At 62.1% G+C, this 16,444-nt stretch overlaps 6 protein-coding genes across 6 annotated transcripts; 3 read left to right on the top strand and 3 right to left on the bottom strand.

Annotated features, from left to right (window-relative positions):
* Positions 1–122: 122 nt before the first annotated feature.
* RHTO_06955 (transaldolase) lies at positions 123–1,826 on the top strand (the record flags this gene model as incomplete). Its single annotated transcript, XM_016420614.1, has 8 exons — positions 123–189; positions 423–546; positions 607–646; positions 727–828; positions 931–1,235; positions 1,302–1,323; positions 1,451–1,454; positions 1,519–1,826. 8 exons carry the CDS (start codon positions 123–125, stop codon positions 1,824–1,826), a joined length of 972 nt encoding a protein of 323 aa, XP_016275015.1.
* A 239-nt stretch (positions 1,827–2,065) lies between these two features.
* Positions 2,066–4,236, bottom strand: RHTO_06956 (zinc finger, RING/FYVE/PHD-type domain containing protein; the record flags this gene model as incomplete). The annotated part of the gene is made up of 4 exons (XM_016420615.1): positions 2,066–2,337; positions 2,435–2,945; positions 3,004–4,029; positions 4,219–4,236. The coding sequence occupies 4 exons, from the start codon at positions 4,234–4,236 to the stop codon at positions 2,066–2,068; spliced, it is 1,827 nt and encodes a 608-aa protein (XP_016275016.1).
* A 177-nt stretch (positions 4,237–4,413) lies between these two features.
* Positions 4,414–7,728, top strand: RHTO_06957 (transcription factor TFIIIC complex subunit Tfc6; the record flags this gene model as incomplete). Its single annotated transcript, XM_016420616.1, has 10 exons — positions 4,414–5,267; positions 5,328–5,659; positions 5,722–5,820; positions 5,875–6,426; positions 6,486–6,584; positions 6,647–6,700; positions 6,758–6,976; positions 7,030–7,172; positions 7,243–7,431; positions 7,498–7,728. The coding sequence occupies 10 exons, from the start codon at positions 4,414–4,416 to the stop codon at positions 7,726–7,728; spliced, it is 2,772 nt and encodes a 923-aa protein (XP_016275017.1).
* Positions 7,729–8,010: 282 nt separating this feature from the next.
* On the top strand, positions 8,011–13,375 carry RHTO_06958 (alpha 1,3-glucosidase, glycoside hydrolase family 31 protein; the record flags this gene model as incomplete). The annotated part of the gene is made up of 15 exons (XM_016420617.1): positions 8,011–8,779; positions 8,862–8,958; positions 9,028–9,112; positions 9,171–9,692; positions 9,756–9,965; positions 10,048–10,089; positions 10,146–10,247; positions 10,305–10,503; positions 10,559–10,802; positions 10,855–10,996; positions 11,055–12,221; positions 12,281–12,569; positions 12,629–12,920; positions 12,980–13,166; positions 13,223–13,375. The coding sequence occupies 15 exons, from the start codon at positions 8,011–8,013 to the stop codon at positions 13,373–13,375; spliced, it is 4,500 nt and encodes a 1,499-aa protein (XP_016275018.1).
* Positions 13,376–13,467: 92 nt separating this feature from the next.
* Positions 13,468–14,788, bottom strand: RHTO_06959 (uncharacterized protein; the record flags this gene model as incomplete). Its single annotated transcript, XM_016420618.1, has 3 exons — positions 13,468–14,283; positions 14,357–14,528; positions 14,613–14,788. 3 exons carry the CDS (start codon positions 14,786–14,788, stop codon positions 13,468–13,470), a joined length of 1,164 nt encoding a protein of 387 aa, XP_016275019.1.
* Positions 14,789–14,919: 131 nt separating this feature from the next.
* Positions 14,920–16,297, bottom strand: RHTO_06960 (protein of glucose/ribitol dehydrogenase family; the record flags this gene model as incomplete). Its single annotated transcript, XM_016420619.1, has 6 exons — positions 14,920–15,193; positions 15,326–15,387; positions 15,511–15,797; positions 15,853–15,938; positions 15,998–16,157; positions 16,219–16,297. The coding sequence occupies 6 exons, from the start codon at positions 16,295–16,297 to the stop codon at positions 14,920–14,922; spliced, it is 948 nt and encodes a 315-aa protein (XP_016275020.1).
* Positions 16,298–16,444: the final 147 nt, after the last annotated feature.

Genomic DNA, 16,444 nt, shown 5'->3' on the forward strand with positions numbered 1-16,444 from the left:
AGACTGCAGACTGACCAATACCACGCCGCACCTGCAGCCGTGCGTCGTCGCCGTCGTGCACACCCTATCGATGCCGCTCCACTCGTCGTCCCTCGCTCACACGCTCACACCCCGCGCAGACCATGTCCAACACCCTCGAGCAGCTCAAGAAGTACACCACCGTCGTCTCCGACACCGGCGACTTCGAGTGTGCGTTCTCGCTCCCTCACGGCTTGACGTCGGCGCAGGTTGGGTCGACAGAACCTCGGGCCGCCTCGCTCGCTTCAAACCGTTCCGCTGACCGTCTTGTTCGTCCTGCTGCTACCATTCGACGTCCTGAACCTTTACCGCCCACCCGTCCCGCGCCGCACCGCCCTCGTTCGCCTCCTACCGCCACATCACCTCATCGCTTGTCCCGCACGTTTCCCCTTGCGCTCCTACAGCCATTGCCGTCTACAAGCCCCAGGATGCGACCACCAACCCGTCGCTCATCCTCCAGGCTGTCAAGAAGACCGAGTACGCCCGCCTGATCGACGTCGCGACCGAGTACGCCAAGAAGAAGGGCGGGTGCGTTCAGCGTTCCTCTCAGCTTCCCTTTTGTTCGACTGCTGATCTGTGTCATCGCAGATCCCTCGACGAGCAGATTGAGAACACCCTTGACCGCCTCGTGCGTCCCGCCACCACCCGACGTCCTCGACGTTCCCAATCAGCTGACTCGCTTTTCCTCCCTGCCTCGCCCGTGTTCAGCTCGTCGAGTTCGGCAAGGAGATCCTCGCCATCGTTCCCGGCCGCGTCTCGACCGAGGTCGACGCCTCGCTCTCGTTCGACAAGGAGGCTACCAAGGCCAAGGTGCGTTCCGCTCCCAAGACCCTGCTGCGGTGTCGGCTCGCCTTGCTGCCGCTTACTCGTCGCAGAGAGCACCGTACTGATTCTCCGGCGTTCGCCTTGCAGGCCCACCACCTCATCGAGCTTTACAAGGAGATCGGCATCCCCAAGGAGCGCGTCCTGATCAAGATCGCCTCGACCTGGGAGGGTATCCAGGCCGCCCGCGAGCTCGAGCAGCAGGGCATCCACTGCAACCTCACCCTCCTCTTCGGCTTCCAGCAGGCCGTCGCTTGCGCCGAGGCTGGCGTCACCCTCATCTCGCCTTTCGTTGGCCGCATCCTCGACTACTACAAGAAGCACGCGCCTGAGGGCGACTACGCTGGCGAGAAGGACCCTGGTGTCCAGTCGGTCACCAAGATCTACAACTACTAGTGCGTTGCAGTTCCCTCGGTTTGGGTGCGGTACCGCGTGCTGATCGAGACCCTTCCGCTTCGCAGCAAGCAGCACGGCTACAAGACGGTATATTCGACTTACTTTTGACCGCGATGAACGGTTGCGCTGACCTTGTATCCCCTTGCTCGTTACCTTCTCGTTTGCGCCTGACGTCCCCTTCCTCCGCCTTTGCCTTTCTTTCTTTCCTTCCCAGATCGGTGCGTGACCGGGTTCTTGTCGTTCTAAGGGCTTCCGCATGCTGACGAACGTGTCGTACTCCAGTCATGGGTGCTTCGTTCCGGAGTGCGGAGGAGATCAGGCAGCTCGCCGGCTGCGACTTCCTCACCATCTCGCCCGCCCTCCTCAAGGAGCTCCAGGCTTCGTCCGCCGACCTCCCCCGCGTCCTCTCCGCCGAGAAGGCCGGCCAGGCCGACCCCATCCCCAAGACGACCTTCATCGAGGACGAGCCCGCGTTCCGCTGGTCGCTCCTCCAGGACTCGATGGCGTTCGAGAAGCTCCACGAGGGCATTAAGAAGTTCGCCGAGGACGCCGTCACCCTCAAGGACATCCTCAAGGCCAAGCTCCAGTAAATCGTGCGACGGTCTCACGGTTTCTAGGCGCAGGACGCGGATAGGCTCGACGACTCGATAGCATTCGTTTTGGCTCTCTTCTTCCTTCTCCCACCCCCACACGTACAGAATATGCAAAAGCAACTTCGGAAGTTACACTAGACCATCGAGACCGGGTGCGAGAGACGAGAGAGGAGTACGAGAGGCAGGAAAAGGAAGCAACAACAGGGAAAGCGAGAATATTATGTACAACGCATCGGCTATTCAAGAAGAGCAGCTTGCGCACGCCGCTGCTCGCGCCGCCTCATCGCTGCTGCGCCAGGATACTCGTCCGTCGTGTCCCTCTCGCTCGTGGCCCCTGCGAAGGGCAACTCGAGCGGCCGCTCCTCTTGCGTGTTGCTACCTTCTGCTGCCGTGTCGGTCGAGACGCTGTCGGATGCGCAGGTCGTCGAAGGAGGCGAGACGGCGGAGCGGTGGCAGGCGGGACAGGTCGAGACGAGGGCGAACCAGCGAGCGAGGCAGGCGGCGTGGACTGCATAGGTTGAGATGATGTGAGTTCTGGGTCCGCGAGAGCAGGAACAAGCAGCAAGAAGGGGTGAACGCACAGGAGTGTCCGCATGGCAACTCACAGGCCGTCGTGAAGGTTACTTGTTTCGCCCCACCGTCTGTCCCCTCCGGCTCGAAAGCGCCTTCAAAGCAGACGAGGCAGGTCGCATCACCCTCGCCGTCTCGACCCGCTGCTTCGGCCCGAACTGCGCGCCGCGGAAAGGCGGAGGCGAGCTTGCAGACCCGTTCCGCTTCGGTCGCCTTCTTCTCCCGCACGACGGCGAGTTCTTCAAGCGGCAAGAGAATCGCGTTCAGAACAATGAGGGTCGAGAAGCTGAACCAGCGGTGCGAGGGCGGCCGGGCGAGGACGAGTTGCAGGACTTGGAGGTTGGTCAAGAAATTTGTTGCGAAAGGCGAGAGAATGGCCGATAAGAAATCGTCGGTCGGGAGGCGGTACAAGGGTGTTGCTTGAGTCGAGGTAGCGGACGTGTAGGAAGGCACGAGGAAGGTGGCCGAGATGGAGGAAGGTATCCAGCCGAGGCCGACGACGAGAGGCGTGATGGCGAGAAGTGCTTGGAGTAGAGTGCTGACGAGCTGCTCGGGATGAAAGCGTGAGAACAGTGGAAGCGGCGATGATAAGCGCGTGGCTCACCTCGAGAACGACGACATTTCGCAACGGCGCCCAGCCGCGAGCGCCTGCCTTCACAGCTCCTACACCCTCCGCCAGTCGCAGGTCGCCGTACCATCCAGCGCAGGCGACGACGTTCCAGCCTCGCGCTCCTGAGTCATCCGACCAAGCCTTGACGAGAAAGGCGAGAAGACCGCCTGTCACCGTGAGCGAGGCAAGGATGCTAGCTCCACAACGTTTTTTGATAGTACTGATGCGCCAACGAAGTCGTCCGATGCGCTTGGCGAAAGAGGCGGACGTGGGCGCCGGTGCGAAAGGAGGAGGAAGCGGATTGGCGATGAGTGCGGTAGCGATGGAGTTGCGGACGATATGCAGGATAAGGCGAGTGGCGTAAAGGAAATGTAGATGGAGAAGCGTGACGTGAAGCGGTGTGAGGCGATGGCGCGTCGAGGGTGAAGGCGTTGCTGCAGAGGCGGAAGGTTCGGGACCGGATGCACACGTCGCAGCGCTGGCTTCGTCAACGGCTGTATCGGGACCCGCATTGTCGGAGTGGCGCAGCGGCGTGCGCGGCCCTTCGCTTCTCGCCGCATCTGGCTTGACGACAGCCGAGACGGCCGGCGGCTTTTCAGACAGACTCGGCGTAATGAGCCATCCCGACGAGGTGTTGGCGTCTCGGCTGGTCGAACCTTTCACTGGCATGTAGGTTGACGAGGATGAGCTGGCGGGCGCGGCGTCCCTACGGCAGGGGAGGTCCGCCAGAGTCGGATCGAACGGCGCTGTGACGGGGACTGTCTGCGATTGCTGATCGGCGGGCCGCGTCAAACGTTCCGTACGTCCGCTCGCTCCTTCCCGCAAAACATCTGTCCCCTCGGTTGTGCCGGCGGCGCTAGAAACGAGCGGCGAAGGAGCGGTGCAGACTGGTGGGCCCGCTGTAAGGTCGACATCGCTCGACGGGACGACATGTCTGCTTGTATAGGATGGTGAGAGCGACCAGAGCAGGTAAAGCAAGCAAAGCCTCGAGCGGTAGTGCCGGATAGAGGTTGACCAAGTCTGCAGACAGGACGAGGCAGTCAGCGTCGCTGGCTCCGACAGCGGCCCGCCCGGCTCGTCCAGGATACCAGAGCATCCCAACTAGCTGTGTCGCAAGCAGAGTCACCCTCTCACGTCTCTGTTCCTTCGTCGTTGTCACCCTTCCCCACCGTCCCGAACTGATGAGGACATCGGGAGGAGCTGGCTCACCTCTGGCTGGACCCGCATGGGTCCTGGTGGACTTCCGACGCAAGGAAACCCTGGCTGAGCAGCGCGTAGGTCGAACAGGCAAAGACAAGGCGGCGTGAGGAAGCTGTTCGAGGACAAGCTGCTGCTTCGCCTCAACCACGACCTGCGACTGGCTCGAGCGCGTAGTGGGGTTGCTTGGCTTGCCTAGAAGCTCACATGGCACCGTCACCTGCTCGGCCGCGGCGCTCCACAGCCGCGACTTCGTTCTCTCACCTCCTTCAACCGATCGACCTCGACGACTCTACCTCGTCCTCCTCGGGCGACGAAGCGAAGAAGGACGGCGCGCCAAAGGAGAAGAAAGACAAGGGCAAGAAGAAGGCGATCTACATTCCCGAAGAGTCGTCGGGGAGCGAGTTCGAGGCGGGCAGTGCAGGAGGGCCTGCCGCAGACGAGGAGAGCGAGGACGACTACGGCTCCGACGAGGTGGTCAGCGAGGAGGACGAAGGAGGGTCCGTAAGTGGGGCGAGCGACCTGAGCGGAAGCGTCGTGGGTGGGTCACCACCTCCAGGAGGAGGCGGACGAGGGAGAGGACGAGGTCGCGGTCGAGGCAGCGGGAGCGCCAAGTTCGGCCCTCGTGGCTTGAAGCGACCTTCCGTCGTTGTGACGGCAGGAGCGGCGGCCGGCAAGAAGAGCACAGATCACGACATCCCTCCTCGCGCTCATCCTCCCGCCAATCATCCGCCTCCCGCTCTCGGCGCGCAGTACAGCTTCTTCGGCCCTCTGGCGACTCTTCAGCCTTACTCGCGCTTGAAGGAAGATATATCCACTCGAATGAGCGAGGCTGCCGTGGACTTCACGTCGGCGAGCTTGGCGGATGGCAAGATCGAGGCTATCTTCGACGAGTGGACAGGCTTTACCATGGGGCCGGACAAGGGCTTGGTCAGGGATTTGAGCTGGCAGCCCGGCAGATGGGAATCCGAGGCGGACTCGAAACGGGAGAAGGTGAAGTGGGGCGGATGGTATCCAGAAGTTGCGGTGCGAGACGAGGACATCGAGGCGGTTCCCGCGGAGTGAGCACCTTCCTATGTTCCCGTCGCGCTCTCGCTGACGCAATGATGTTTATCTCATAGCGAGGTGGACCAGTACCTGCCGATCCAGAGCTACTCGAACCGCCCGTCTGCTGTACACGAGCCTACCGAGGCCGTCAAGGACCCCTCAACCGTCCCCGGGACTCCGGCACCTGAAGCATCGCCCAAGACAGCAGCGGCTGGATTGCCGGTTCCACCAGCCGAATTCCAGTTCCCAACGGCAGGACCTTCTGGAACTCAAGGCGACTCGCAGCCTGGAGGAGCGACGGCCAGCGACGGGGAGCTGCGCATCAAGATGGGCGGGGTCGATTCCTCGAAGCTCACGCAGGAGGAGGAACAGGTCACGCTTTCGCGCTTCGAAGCTATCAGGCTCGGTGCGTCCGCGAGATCCGTCTCCATCAGCGATGCGTTCTGACCTTTCCTCACGGCTTTACAGACTCTCGCATCCCTCGCAAACCTGGGCACATGCTCAACGCCGGCGGTTTCGTCAGCTCGCTTGCCTGGCTGCCGCGAGCGGAAGGACTGGCGGAGAAAGGTGACCTCGCTTGTCCCCTCCATATCGCTTGATCGCTGACTTTGCATATCGTAGAGTACCTCGCCGTCTCGACCGTCTCGCAACCCGACGCCCCGCTCCGCCACATTTCCGCTTCAGCCAACCCTTCCCTCCCCGCTTCGATGCTCCAGATCTGGTCGCTTCCGTGCTCCGACACCTGCGACCTATCGATGGAGACGTCCTCGGGCGAAGGCGACGACGAAGACAAGCCGGGCATGCGTCTCGAGCTTGCGCTTTGTCTGCCTGCTGGAGCAGAAGGAGACGCGAAGCAGCTCGCTTGGTGTCCGCGGGGAGGTCGATCCTTCGCCCGCGCAGGTGCCGCGAATGATGGAGAGGACGATGCGCAGCCGGTCAAGGGCGAAGGAGAGGCCGGCGCGAAGAGCAGGGGAAAGGGGAAGGGCAGGGCGAGGACGGGCGACGTCGCGATGGACGTCGACCAGGAAGGTGTCGTTAACGGCGCATCGCACGATAGCAAGCTCGGTCTTCTCGCCGGCACCTTCAGCGATGGGAGCCTCTCCATCTTTGCGGTTCCTTCGCCAGACCAAGTTCGCAAAACCGCGGAAACGAACAACGGCGAGGTCGTCTACGGTGCGTCGCCTCTCTACAAAGTGTCTGCATTCCCACTAATCGTCCTCTGTGAGCTGCAGTCAAAGCAAAACCGCTCCTCAAGCTCAGGCTGCCGGACACGACCATCACATCTCTCGCTTGGGGAGGTTCCGAAGTCATCGCTGCTGGCTGCATCAACGGTGCGTGTCACGTGGACCTGCCGCTGTCTCGTCCCGGTCAAGCTGACGAGCCGTGGGAACAGGACACATCGCTGTTTGGCATGTTGGCGATGCCTTGCGGAGCGGGCAACAGCCTGGTACGTTGCGTTCCCAGCGACGCAATGCGGACGATAGCTGACCCATTCATTCCCTAGAAACGCTCCTTCGACCTCGCCAGTACCTCCCCGCTCACACCGCGCCGATCCGCTCGCTTGTCTTCGTCGACTCCCCGCCGCCTTCGCTTGCCGACCGCGCCAAACACGACTTCGAAGCGCCGCCGACAGGCATCATCTCCGCCGGTTACGACGGAAACTCGGTCTTCACCGACCTGCGCAATCCTGGAGGAGGCGGAATCGTCCTTAGTCACGAGCGAGGTGCGGCCCACCGCTTTTGCTCGGGTCGACTAGCGCTGACTTCCTTCCGCTAGCGCCTATCTACGACGTCGCTTTCTGTGCTCATACCGGCCTCGTCTACACCAACGACCTCGACGACCGAGTCCGCGCCTTCTTCCTCAAGCCAAGCGTGCTCGGCAGCGAGGGCAGGATTGCCGCTCACCGAGGCACCGTCTGGGTGCGCTTCAGTTTACGGTTCTCCGAACGAGTCTCAGCGAACTGACTCGAGACTTGTGCGACGCCCGCAGTCAATCTCTGCCTCACCTCACCATCCCTTCATCCTCTCGACCTCAGCAGACGGCTCGGCAGCCCTCTCGTCCGGTATTCGGGCTCTCCGGAAGCGTCGCGTCCGTGGCCACCTCGTCCAGAAGCTCTACCGCCTCGAGTTCAACAGGATTACGGGCGACTTGCGCATGTGGGATAACCTGCAGATCGAGGTCCGTCTCACTTCGCCTCGTCATCCCTTTCGTAGAGCTTGTACTGATGCTCTGTCCATCACGCAGTACCGCACCGCCCTCGACCCGTCGAACCCGAGTCGCGCAGGCAAGTCGAAGAGTATCATCGAGGAGGCGACGGAAGACTCGCCGACGGCCGCCTGGCCTCTCGAGCAGGGCATTGTCAGCTCTGCTTGGCACACTAACCTGACGAGGAGTGCGCTATGCGCGACGGGAACGGCAATTGGGCTGGTCAGGGTGGACTGGGTCGAGGCGGACAAGCAGATGGCGGAGCAGTGACAGGTCCTTGACGGGGACGCGCTTGTCGGACTGGAGGATCGCTGTCGTAACAGTAGGACTGCAAGGTCGTCGTGCTTCTCCCAGTCTGCGATGCACTTCCTCATCCGCCTGCTTTGGCTTGCTTTGACTGCTGATAATGCTAATGATGCCTTCACAAGCCTCGAGAAGCACAAGACTGCGTAGTTTAAGCTGTTTTTGTGGGACCTTCCGCGACTTCATTGCGAGCGATCCTTTCGACTTCTCCGCTTCCACTCTCCTGCTCTCGCTTGGTCCAGCTTCTCCATGGAGCGCAGAGCAGCTCGCAGTGGAGGGCGAGCAGCTCCAGGCTGGCTCAGCCCTGCGCTGTGGCTCGTCGCCGCGCTCCTCGTCATTCGGTCGCTCCCCACCTCGACAGCCGTGAAACGATACGACTTCAAGACGTGCGACCAGTCTGGCTTCTGCAGGCGCAACAGGGCTCTCGCAGACCGTGCTGGCGAGGCAGGCGCGAGCTGGCAGTCGCCGTACGAGGTGCACGCGCCCAAATTCAGCGGGGGCAGCTTCCGAGCAGCCGTCTCAAACGCCCTCTTCCCCCAGATCAAGTTCTCTCTCGAGCTTCGGTTCCAGCAGGATGGTACGGCGCGGGTCTTGATGGACGAGGTGGATGGACTGCGGCAGCGGTACAACGAGGCGGCGAAGTGGACGCTTGTTGGAGAACCTCAGGTCGAGGAGAACGATGGGCGGTACGAGGCGAACGTCAAGGAGGCCTTTGCGACGATCAAGTACCACGGCGGACAGAACGAGGCTCGCATCGACTACAAGCCCCTCACCATCACCTTCTTCCGCGACGGCCAGCCTCACATCATCCTGAACGAGCGCAAGCTCTTCAACATGGAGCACTTCCGCGTCAAAACCGTCGGCAACCAGCCCGAAGAGCTCGTCGTTGAAGACCCCGAGCACCCAGACGAGCAGCTTGTCGTCGTCCAGAGCGAGGCCTTTCCAGGTTTCCTGCCTCCAACGGAGGACGGCATGTGGGAGGAGTCGTTCAACGGGAAGACGGACAGCAAGCCGAAAGGTCCGTAGACCCCTTCTTTCGATGCTCGGAAGATATCGAGCTGAAGACGAGCCTTTGTCGTTGCGCAAACTCTTTCCCGCAGGCCCCGAGTCGCTCAGCCTCGACATCACCTTCTCCGGCTACGAGCACGTCTACGGCATTCCCGAGCACGCCTCGACGCTGAACTTGAAGGAGACGAGGTGAATCCAGCTCGAGCCAGGAAGATCGCGCTCGTACAACGGCCTGAACTGACAGGTGTACCTTGACAGGGGCGGCGAGGGCGCGTACACCGACCCGTACAGGCTGTACAACCTGGACGTCTTCGAGTACGAGGCGGATTCGGAGATGGCGCTCGTGAGTAGGCGAAGTCGCAAGCTTGTCTCGACGAAACGCTGACACTCGCGTTCCATAGTACGGCTCCATCCCGTTCATGCAAGCCCAGCGTGCTGGCTCGTCGGTCGGCGTCCTTTTCGTGACCGGCTCAGAACTGTGGGTCGACGTCACCCGTTCGCCCACCGCCAAGTCTGTAACTTCCGCCTTCAAGAAGGGCAAGAAGGCAAAGGGAGGGGCCGAGGACGGAGGTCCGTCTGCTCGCACAACGTCGACGCACTGGATGGCCGAGTCGGGCATTCTCGACCTCTTCGTCTTCCTCGGACCGACACCCGCCGATGTCTTCGACGCCTACACCGCCCTCACCGGTCGCGCGCCGCTCCCGCAGCTTTTCGCACTCGGCTACCAGCAGTCTCGGTGGCAGTACTGGGACGAGCGGTCGGTCCTGGAGGTCCAGAGCAAGTTCGACGAGGCCGACATCCCCCTCGAGTCGATCACGCTCGACGTCGACTTTACGCCCGATAAGCGCTACTTCTTGTGGGAGCCGCACAATTTCCCGACGCCGGAGAAGATGCAGGAGAAGCTTGCTGAGCGAGGGCGCAAGGTGCGTGGAGACGGTCTTCTCACCTTCCATCGCCGCAGCTGACTTTGCAGCCGTTCTCGCCAGCTCATCACGATCGTCGACCCGCACATCAAGCGCGATCCCGACTACTACATCTACAAGGAGGCCCAGGATCTCGACATCCTCGTCAAGCAGCCCGACGGCAAGAGCGAGTTCGAGGGATGGTGCTGGCCCGGCTCGAGCTCGTGGACCGACTGGTTCAACCCGAAGAGTCACGATTGGTGGATCAAGCAGTTCCGCTACGACAAGTACAAGGTGAGCACCGGGTCTCCTCCTCCTCTGCACCTGCGACCGATCGAAGGTAGAGGCGATACGCTGACGCAGCTCCCTGACGCAGGGTTCGACGCCCAACCTCTTCATCTGGAACGACATGAACGAGGTGCGCTCACTCACGCTCATGACGGCCTTCCCAGGCTGACTCGAACTTCTCCCCAGCCCTCCATCTTCAACGGTCCCGAGATCACGATGCAGAAAGATGCCGTTCACCACGGCGGCTGGGAACACCGCGACGTGCACAACATCGTCGGCATGATCTACGTGAGCTACTCGCTCCGCGCTCCCGAGTCGACTTCAGCTAACTGTCATCTCGCGCAGCACAACTTGTCGTCGCAAGGCGTCATCGAGCGCGAAGACCCGCCTCGTCGACCCTTCGTCCTCACGCGTGCCTACTTCGCCGGCTCGCAGCGATACGGCGCGATGTGGACGGGCGACAACATGGGCGACTGGCCGCATCTCGCGAGCACCGTGCCGATGCTGCTCAGCAACAACATCGCGGGCATGCCCTTCAGTGGCTGTGAGTACCGCTCGCTCCTGCTGTAGTGGAAACGCTTTGACGTCCCGCATCGCAGCCGACGTCGGCGGCTTCTTCGGAAACCCTCCGCCCGAGATGATGACTCGCTGGCATCAGATCGGCGCCTTCTCGCCCTTCTTCCGGGCACACGGCCACATCGACACGAAGCGCCGCGAGGTGTACCTCTTTGACCAGCCTTACCAGGGCATCATGCGCGACGCGATCCGCCTCCGATACTCGCTCCTGCCCGTCTTCTACACCGCGTTCTACGAGACGAGCAAGACCGGCATTCCCATCATGCGGTCAGTGAGTCCGCCTTGTCATCTCAGCCCAGTCCTGACGAGTCTTCCTCAGGCCACAATACGTTGTCTTCCCACAAGACCCGAAGGGCTTCGCTCTCGACGACCAGTTTTACCTCGGCAGCTCGGGTCTCTTGGTCAAGCCCGTCGCCGAGGAAGGCGCGACGAGCCAGGACGTCTACATCTCGGACGACCAGGTGCGCCACTTCGCAAAGCCGATTCTCACTTCCAGTCTGACGCTTACTTGTCCCACAGCCATACTACCACTATTTGACGCACGAGATCTACTTCGGCGCTTCTCACGGCGGTGCCAACGTCAAGGTTCCTGCGCCGCTCGAATCGATCCCTGTCCTCCAGCGTGGCGGCCACATTCTCCCTCGCCGGGACATCGTCCGCCGTGCAGCTGTCCTCTCCTGGCGCGATCCTATCACACTCGTCATTGCGACGGACCTTGCGGGTACCTCCGCCACAGGCTCGCTCTACCTCGATGACGGCGACACCTTCAACAACGAGAAGGGCGACTACGTGTACCGCTCGTTCGTCCTCGCACCCGAGTCGAAGGGCTCGAAGACCCTCAAGTTGCAGAACCGCGCTGCCGTGCCGTACGACGAGTTGAACGCGTACGCGCAGAAGATCTCGGACGTCCCTGTTCGGGAGATCGTCGTCCTCGGTCTGCCCGCGAAGCCGTCCTGCGTCAAGATTGCCGGTGAGGCGGTCGGACTCGAGTTCGAGTGGAAGGATGGCGTCGCTGCCACCGGCTCGAGGCGTTCGTGGGGCAAGCCTGCGAGCGTTCTCGTCATCAAAGACGCCAACTCGCCCATCGTCAAAGACTGGGACCTCGTGTTCGAGTACGACTCGTCCAAGGCATGCCCGGTTACGCCAGCCGTCGACTACGAAGCCGCGCTCCAGTCGCCCGAATGTCCCGTCGGTCGCTTCCGCTGTCGCAACGAGGGCCACATTCCCGGCTGCGTCCTCCTCTCGCGTGTCAACGACGGCGTCTGCGACGAGGAATGCTGCGACGGGTCCGACGAGACGGACGGCAAGACGCTCTGCCCGAACCGCTGCGCTGCTGTCAACGCCGAGTACCGCAAGCAGAAGGCTGAGGTGGAGCGGAAACAGCGCGTCGGCGCTTCCGTACGGAGCGACTACATCAAGTTCGGCGCTCGCGAAAAGGCCAAGCTCGAGGCGGATCTCGACAAGGCCATGGACGAGATCGCCGACCTACAGCAGCGGGAGAAGTCGGCTAAGACGGCGCTAGAGATCCTCGAGCAAGCTGAGGCTGGTGAGATCGAGCGAAAGAAGAACAGCCAGCTCTACCAACGCATCGTCGAGATGCAGACGGTTATCAAGGCTCTTCGCCTGCATCGCCAGAACCTCGAGGGTCACATCGCTGACTTGAGCGGCATTCTTAGCGACCTTTCGGTGTGTTGGCTATCCTCGGCGCCTTCGCCGCCTTTGACTGACAGCAGCATCTCCCACAGCGCGACTTCAATCCCAACTTTCAGGACATGGCGGTCCTCGGCGCCACTCGTGCGTTCCGCGACTGGAAGGTAGCGAACGGCATGACGGTCGAGGAGGGCGAGGGCGTCGAGACCGGCCAGGAGGGCGAGACGGCTGCTCCACCTGCAGAGAAGCCGACCGAGGAGGAGCTCGTTGCGGACGACTACACCGACGACGAGCTGAAGAAGCTGGAGGAGGAGGACCCGCTCTCGCTCATCGACTCGGTCAACCTGCGCGTAGGTGCTCCAGTGACATCCGGTGTCGCGAGCAGTGCGTCCCCGCTCGCATCCTTCGCTTTCCACCAAGCTGACTCTCATCGCCTCGCGCAGTCTTCCGCCTGGACGACTATGTCCCCGACAAGTGGCGACCGCTGTACGACAACTACAAGAAGCAGCTCGTCGAGTTCCTCGTTCGCACAGGTGTCGTCTACGCTCCTGTCAGCGAAGGCTCGGACCGACCAGAGCTGATGCGCGCGCGGACGGCGCACACGGATCTCGTCGACGAGCTGCATCGCGCGGAGGGTCGGCTTGGAGACGTCAAGAAGCAGCTGGAGAAGGACTGGGGACGGGATTGGGAGTGGCGGAAGCTTGACGGGACGTGCATCGAGAAGGACGCGGGCGAGTGAGTCGACTCCCATCGGTCTTGCTTTTGCACGTCGCTGACATGCTGTCGGTCTGCAGGTACACCTACAGCTTGTGCTTCTTCGGTGAGGCGACGCAGAAGTCGAACAACAACGGCGCGCGCACCAGTCTCGGTACCTTCAAGGGCTGGTCGTCGGATGCGGCGCAGGGTTCGGACGAGTACTACATGAAGCAGCTTTACACGGACGGGCAGAGGTGCTGGAACGGTCCGGCACGTAGCGCCAAGGTGCGCTCACCTCGCTTGCCAGATCGCAAGCGCTCCGCTGACCTTGACTCTCGCAGGTCGACCTCGTCTGCGGCACCTCGAACGTCTTGGTCTCGGTCGTCGAGCCCGAGAAGTGCGAGTACCTGTTCCAGGTCACGACTCCGGCCGTGTGCTACCCGCCGACGGCCGAGGCGGAGGAAGGAGCGAAGGGAGCGAAGGACGAGCTGTAGCTCGACAGCGGATTCTTGCATTTTTCGCATTCGGAATCGTACATAGCTTCAAGGCACGTCTAAGGCACGTCTCCTAGTTGCGATGGGCTGCGCTACAACCGCGGGTCCCACAAGTCCCCCTGCTTCCACACATTCGCAACCGCCGCCACAACCATCCAACACCTCGCCCTCCCCTCCGCCTCCTCCTCATCCGCCGTCCGCTGCTGCATACTCCGCCCAGTCCCAGCCGCTACGCGCGTCTCGACGCTAACCTTGTGTGACTCCTCCGCGAGCGAGCGCAGCGTCCGCGCGAGCTGTCGCAACGTCGCGAGGTCTTCGCCGTCGAGGACTTGTTCGAGCCGCGTCAGGAGCGAGAGCATCCAGTGCGCTTCGTGTGCCGAAGGAAGCGGAGGGCGCGGTCGACCTGCGTCTGTCGTCGCAGCGGCAGGCGCAGCCACTTTCGCCGTCGCTCCTTTCCTCCGCAAAGCAGGCGGCGCAAAGATTGTCGACGGTACGAAGTTGAGCTTCTCTTCGTACTGCTCCAGTCGCTCGTTGTACCAGTCGTCGAAGTGCGAGAGGACGTGGATGAGGTACGGACGCGGGATGGAGATGAGGAGTGCGGGAGAGGGAAGTTGGGGGAGTCGTTCGTATTCCGGTGCGGGTGCGAGGGCTGGAGGAGCGGGAGCTGGGGCAGAATCTGGTGGTGCTGTTGTCGCGGCTTCCCCATCGTCCAGATCAAGCGCCGCAAGAACCGCCCTCTTCGCAGCCGCCAACTCGTCTTCCTCCGTGACCGCCTTCTTCGCCGCAGGAGGATTCGGTTTCGACCGCTTGCCGTTGATGAACACTCGCCAGGCTCCTTCGTCGCGAGCGTTGGGGATGAGCGCAGGGTCGGCGGGAGGGAGTGAGGATTTGGGTGCTACGAGCATGCGCTGCGGGCGGTCAGAAAGCACCGTCAGCATGCTCTCATCTGCTCGAGAACGAGAGAGAGACGAAGGAACGCACCTGTCTCGCCGCCTCGAAATTCCGCACAAACACTTTCCTCCAAGCCTCGTCCGGCCGACTCGCAGGCGGCTCGTCGTCCTCTTCCTGCGCCGCAGCCGTCTCCTCGTCCACCTCCATCGTCATGAACGGGTTGGCGACGCGCAGGACCCGCGCGTGGGTGGAAGCCTCTCGTCTACGGATGTCAAGCGGGGGGTCGAAGTCAGCTCCACCTCGCCCTCCTTGGGACCAGCGAAATCGAGAAGAGAGTAGGACACACCTGACGAGGAACAGATACTCGGACCCATCGCCCGGCTCGCCCTCCCACTCGTCGTCCAGCTCCGCGACAGGCAACACCTGCGACCCGAGTCCGCCGCGCGGGGCTTGGTCGCGCTCGCGCTCGCGTGAGGAGGGTGCATCGAAGGTGAATGTCAGGCCGATCAGGGGGTCTGCCATCGTTGCGAGCGAGAGTGAGCGTGGGTGAGATGGGATAGAGAGAGGAAGGCGGTGCTATTTCGCCAGGCAATACAAAGGGCTACAATCGAAAGCTATTGGAGGCAGGTGGGTATGCACGAGCGCCAGCGCAGTCACTCCTTCTCGATGATCTCCCTCAGCCTCTCCCAAACCCTGCTTCCCACCTCTCCCTCGGCCCATTTCGGCCATCCCAAACTCTTCAACCTCTCGTTCGACGCCTCCAACCCCTTGCCCCTCGCCAGCGGATTCGCACCGACGTAGACGGGGATTTCGGCGTAGGTTTGGGGGAGGTTGCCGAAGGGGAGGAGGCGGGCTGCGAGCGGGCCGACGAGGGAGTAGGCCCAGAGGAGAGGGGAGGGGACCATCCCCGTCGAAGCGAGGGCGTTGCTGCGGGATGTGAGCGAGTCAGTCACTATGCTCTGTGCGTGGGTGAACCTAATCAAGCGATGGAAGGGCGGGAGGGCGTGTTGCCGCCCTGAAAACCCAGTTGCGCGAAGGAAGAGGATCGCTCCGACTCACGTATAGACGAAGCCGGGGAAGAGGTGGACCGCACGCAGTTGCGGAAAATGGCGAGTGAATTGCTGCCCGACCATAGCGAGAGGCAAGCGACGAGAGGGCGTCAGTGTCGCTTCCAAAGGAACGGACCTTCCCAACCTCGCGGAGGAATCCTCGAGGCGAAAGGACGACGAAGAAGCGACACTCACCACGGCGGCGGCATCATTCAACGCCGAATCCTGTTTCGCCTGTCCCAAGATCCTCTGCACAGTCCACTTCTTCCGATAGTCGTCGCCAAGCAATTCGATGTCCTCGACGTCCGGTTCCGGCCCTTTCTCGCCTGCGGGAGCGCAGACAGAGATCCAGGTGTCTTTGAGCGTGCCGGAGGAGGCGAGGAGGTAGGCGAGTCCGAAGCGGGAGAGGGTTTGGATCGCAAAGTGCGTGTCGTGGGCGGGAGTTGTGGAGGTGAGAGACGTCGAGCCGTTTGGGGGGCCGCCTGCGTGGAGCTCAGTCAGGTGAGATGACTGTCGAGGAACAGGAGCGAGACACACCCTGCGTTGTGACGAGGTAGTCGAGTCCGTTCCTGCCCGTCTTGCGCTTGACCTCGTCCGCAACGCGCTTGATCTCCTTCACCGAGCTGCGCGGCGACGCACGACGTCAACAGTGACCTTGAGAACGTTGTTCACGCGCACTCACGACAGGTCCGCCTTGATAAACTCGAACGACCTGCGATCGCCCGCCTGTTCGCGCAGCCTGTTGACGACATCCTGTCCGAGTTTCTCGTTCCTCCCGATGATGAAGACGTTTGCGCCTGCTTGGGCGAAACGGAGTCCGATAGCTGCGCCGATTCCCTGGGCTGTTCCGTCGCTGGAGGTCAGCTGGAGAAGGGATAGGGAAGGGAAGGGGAGGGGACGCACTTCCACCTGCGACGACTGCGGTCTTTCCCTCGAGGTTGAGTGCGATGTTGGCGTTGCGTGCGTCGGTTGACGAGGGCATGGCTTGTGAGTGCGATCGTGAGGGAGGAAGGCGATGTGGGGAGGAGGTGAGAGTTGTGAGGAGAGTGTGTGTACGCTGGGAGTGGATGCGAGTGGAGACCAAGATGCGTGTGGTGGTGTCGTTCTCCCGCTCGCTTACGAGGTTGGG

Source organism: Rhodotorula toruloides, assembly GCF_000320785.1.
Source record: "Rhodotorula toruloides NP11 unplaced genomic scaffold Scaffold5, whole genome shotgun sequence".
NCBI lineage: Eukaryota > Fungi > Basidiomycota > Microbotryomycetes > Sporidiobolales > Sporidiobolaceae > Rhodotorula > Rhodotorula toruloides.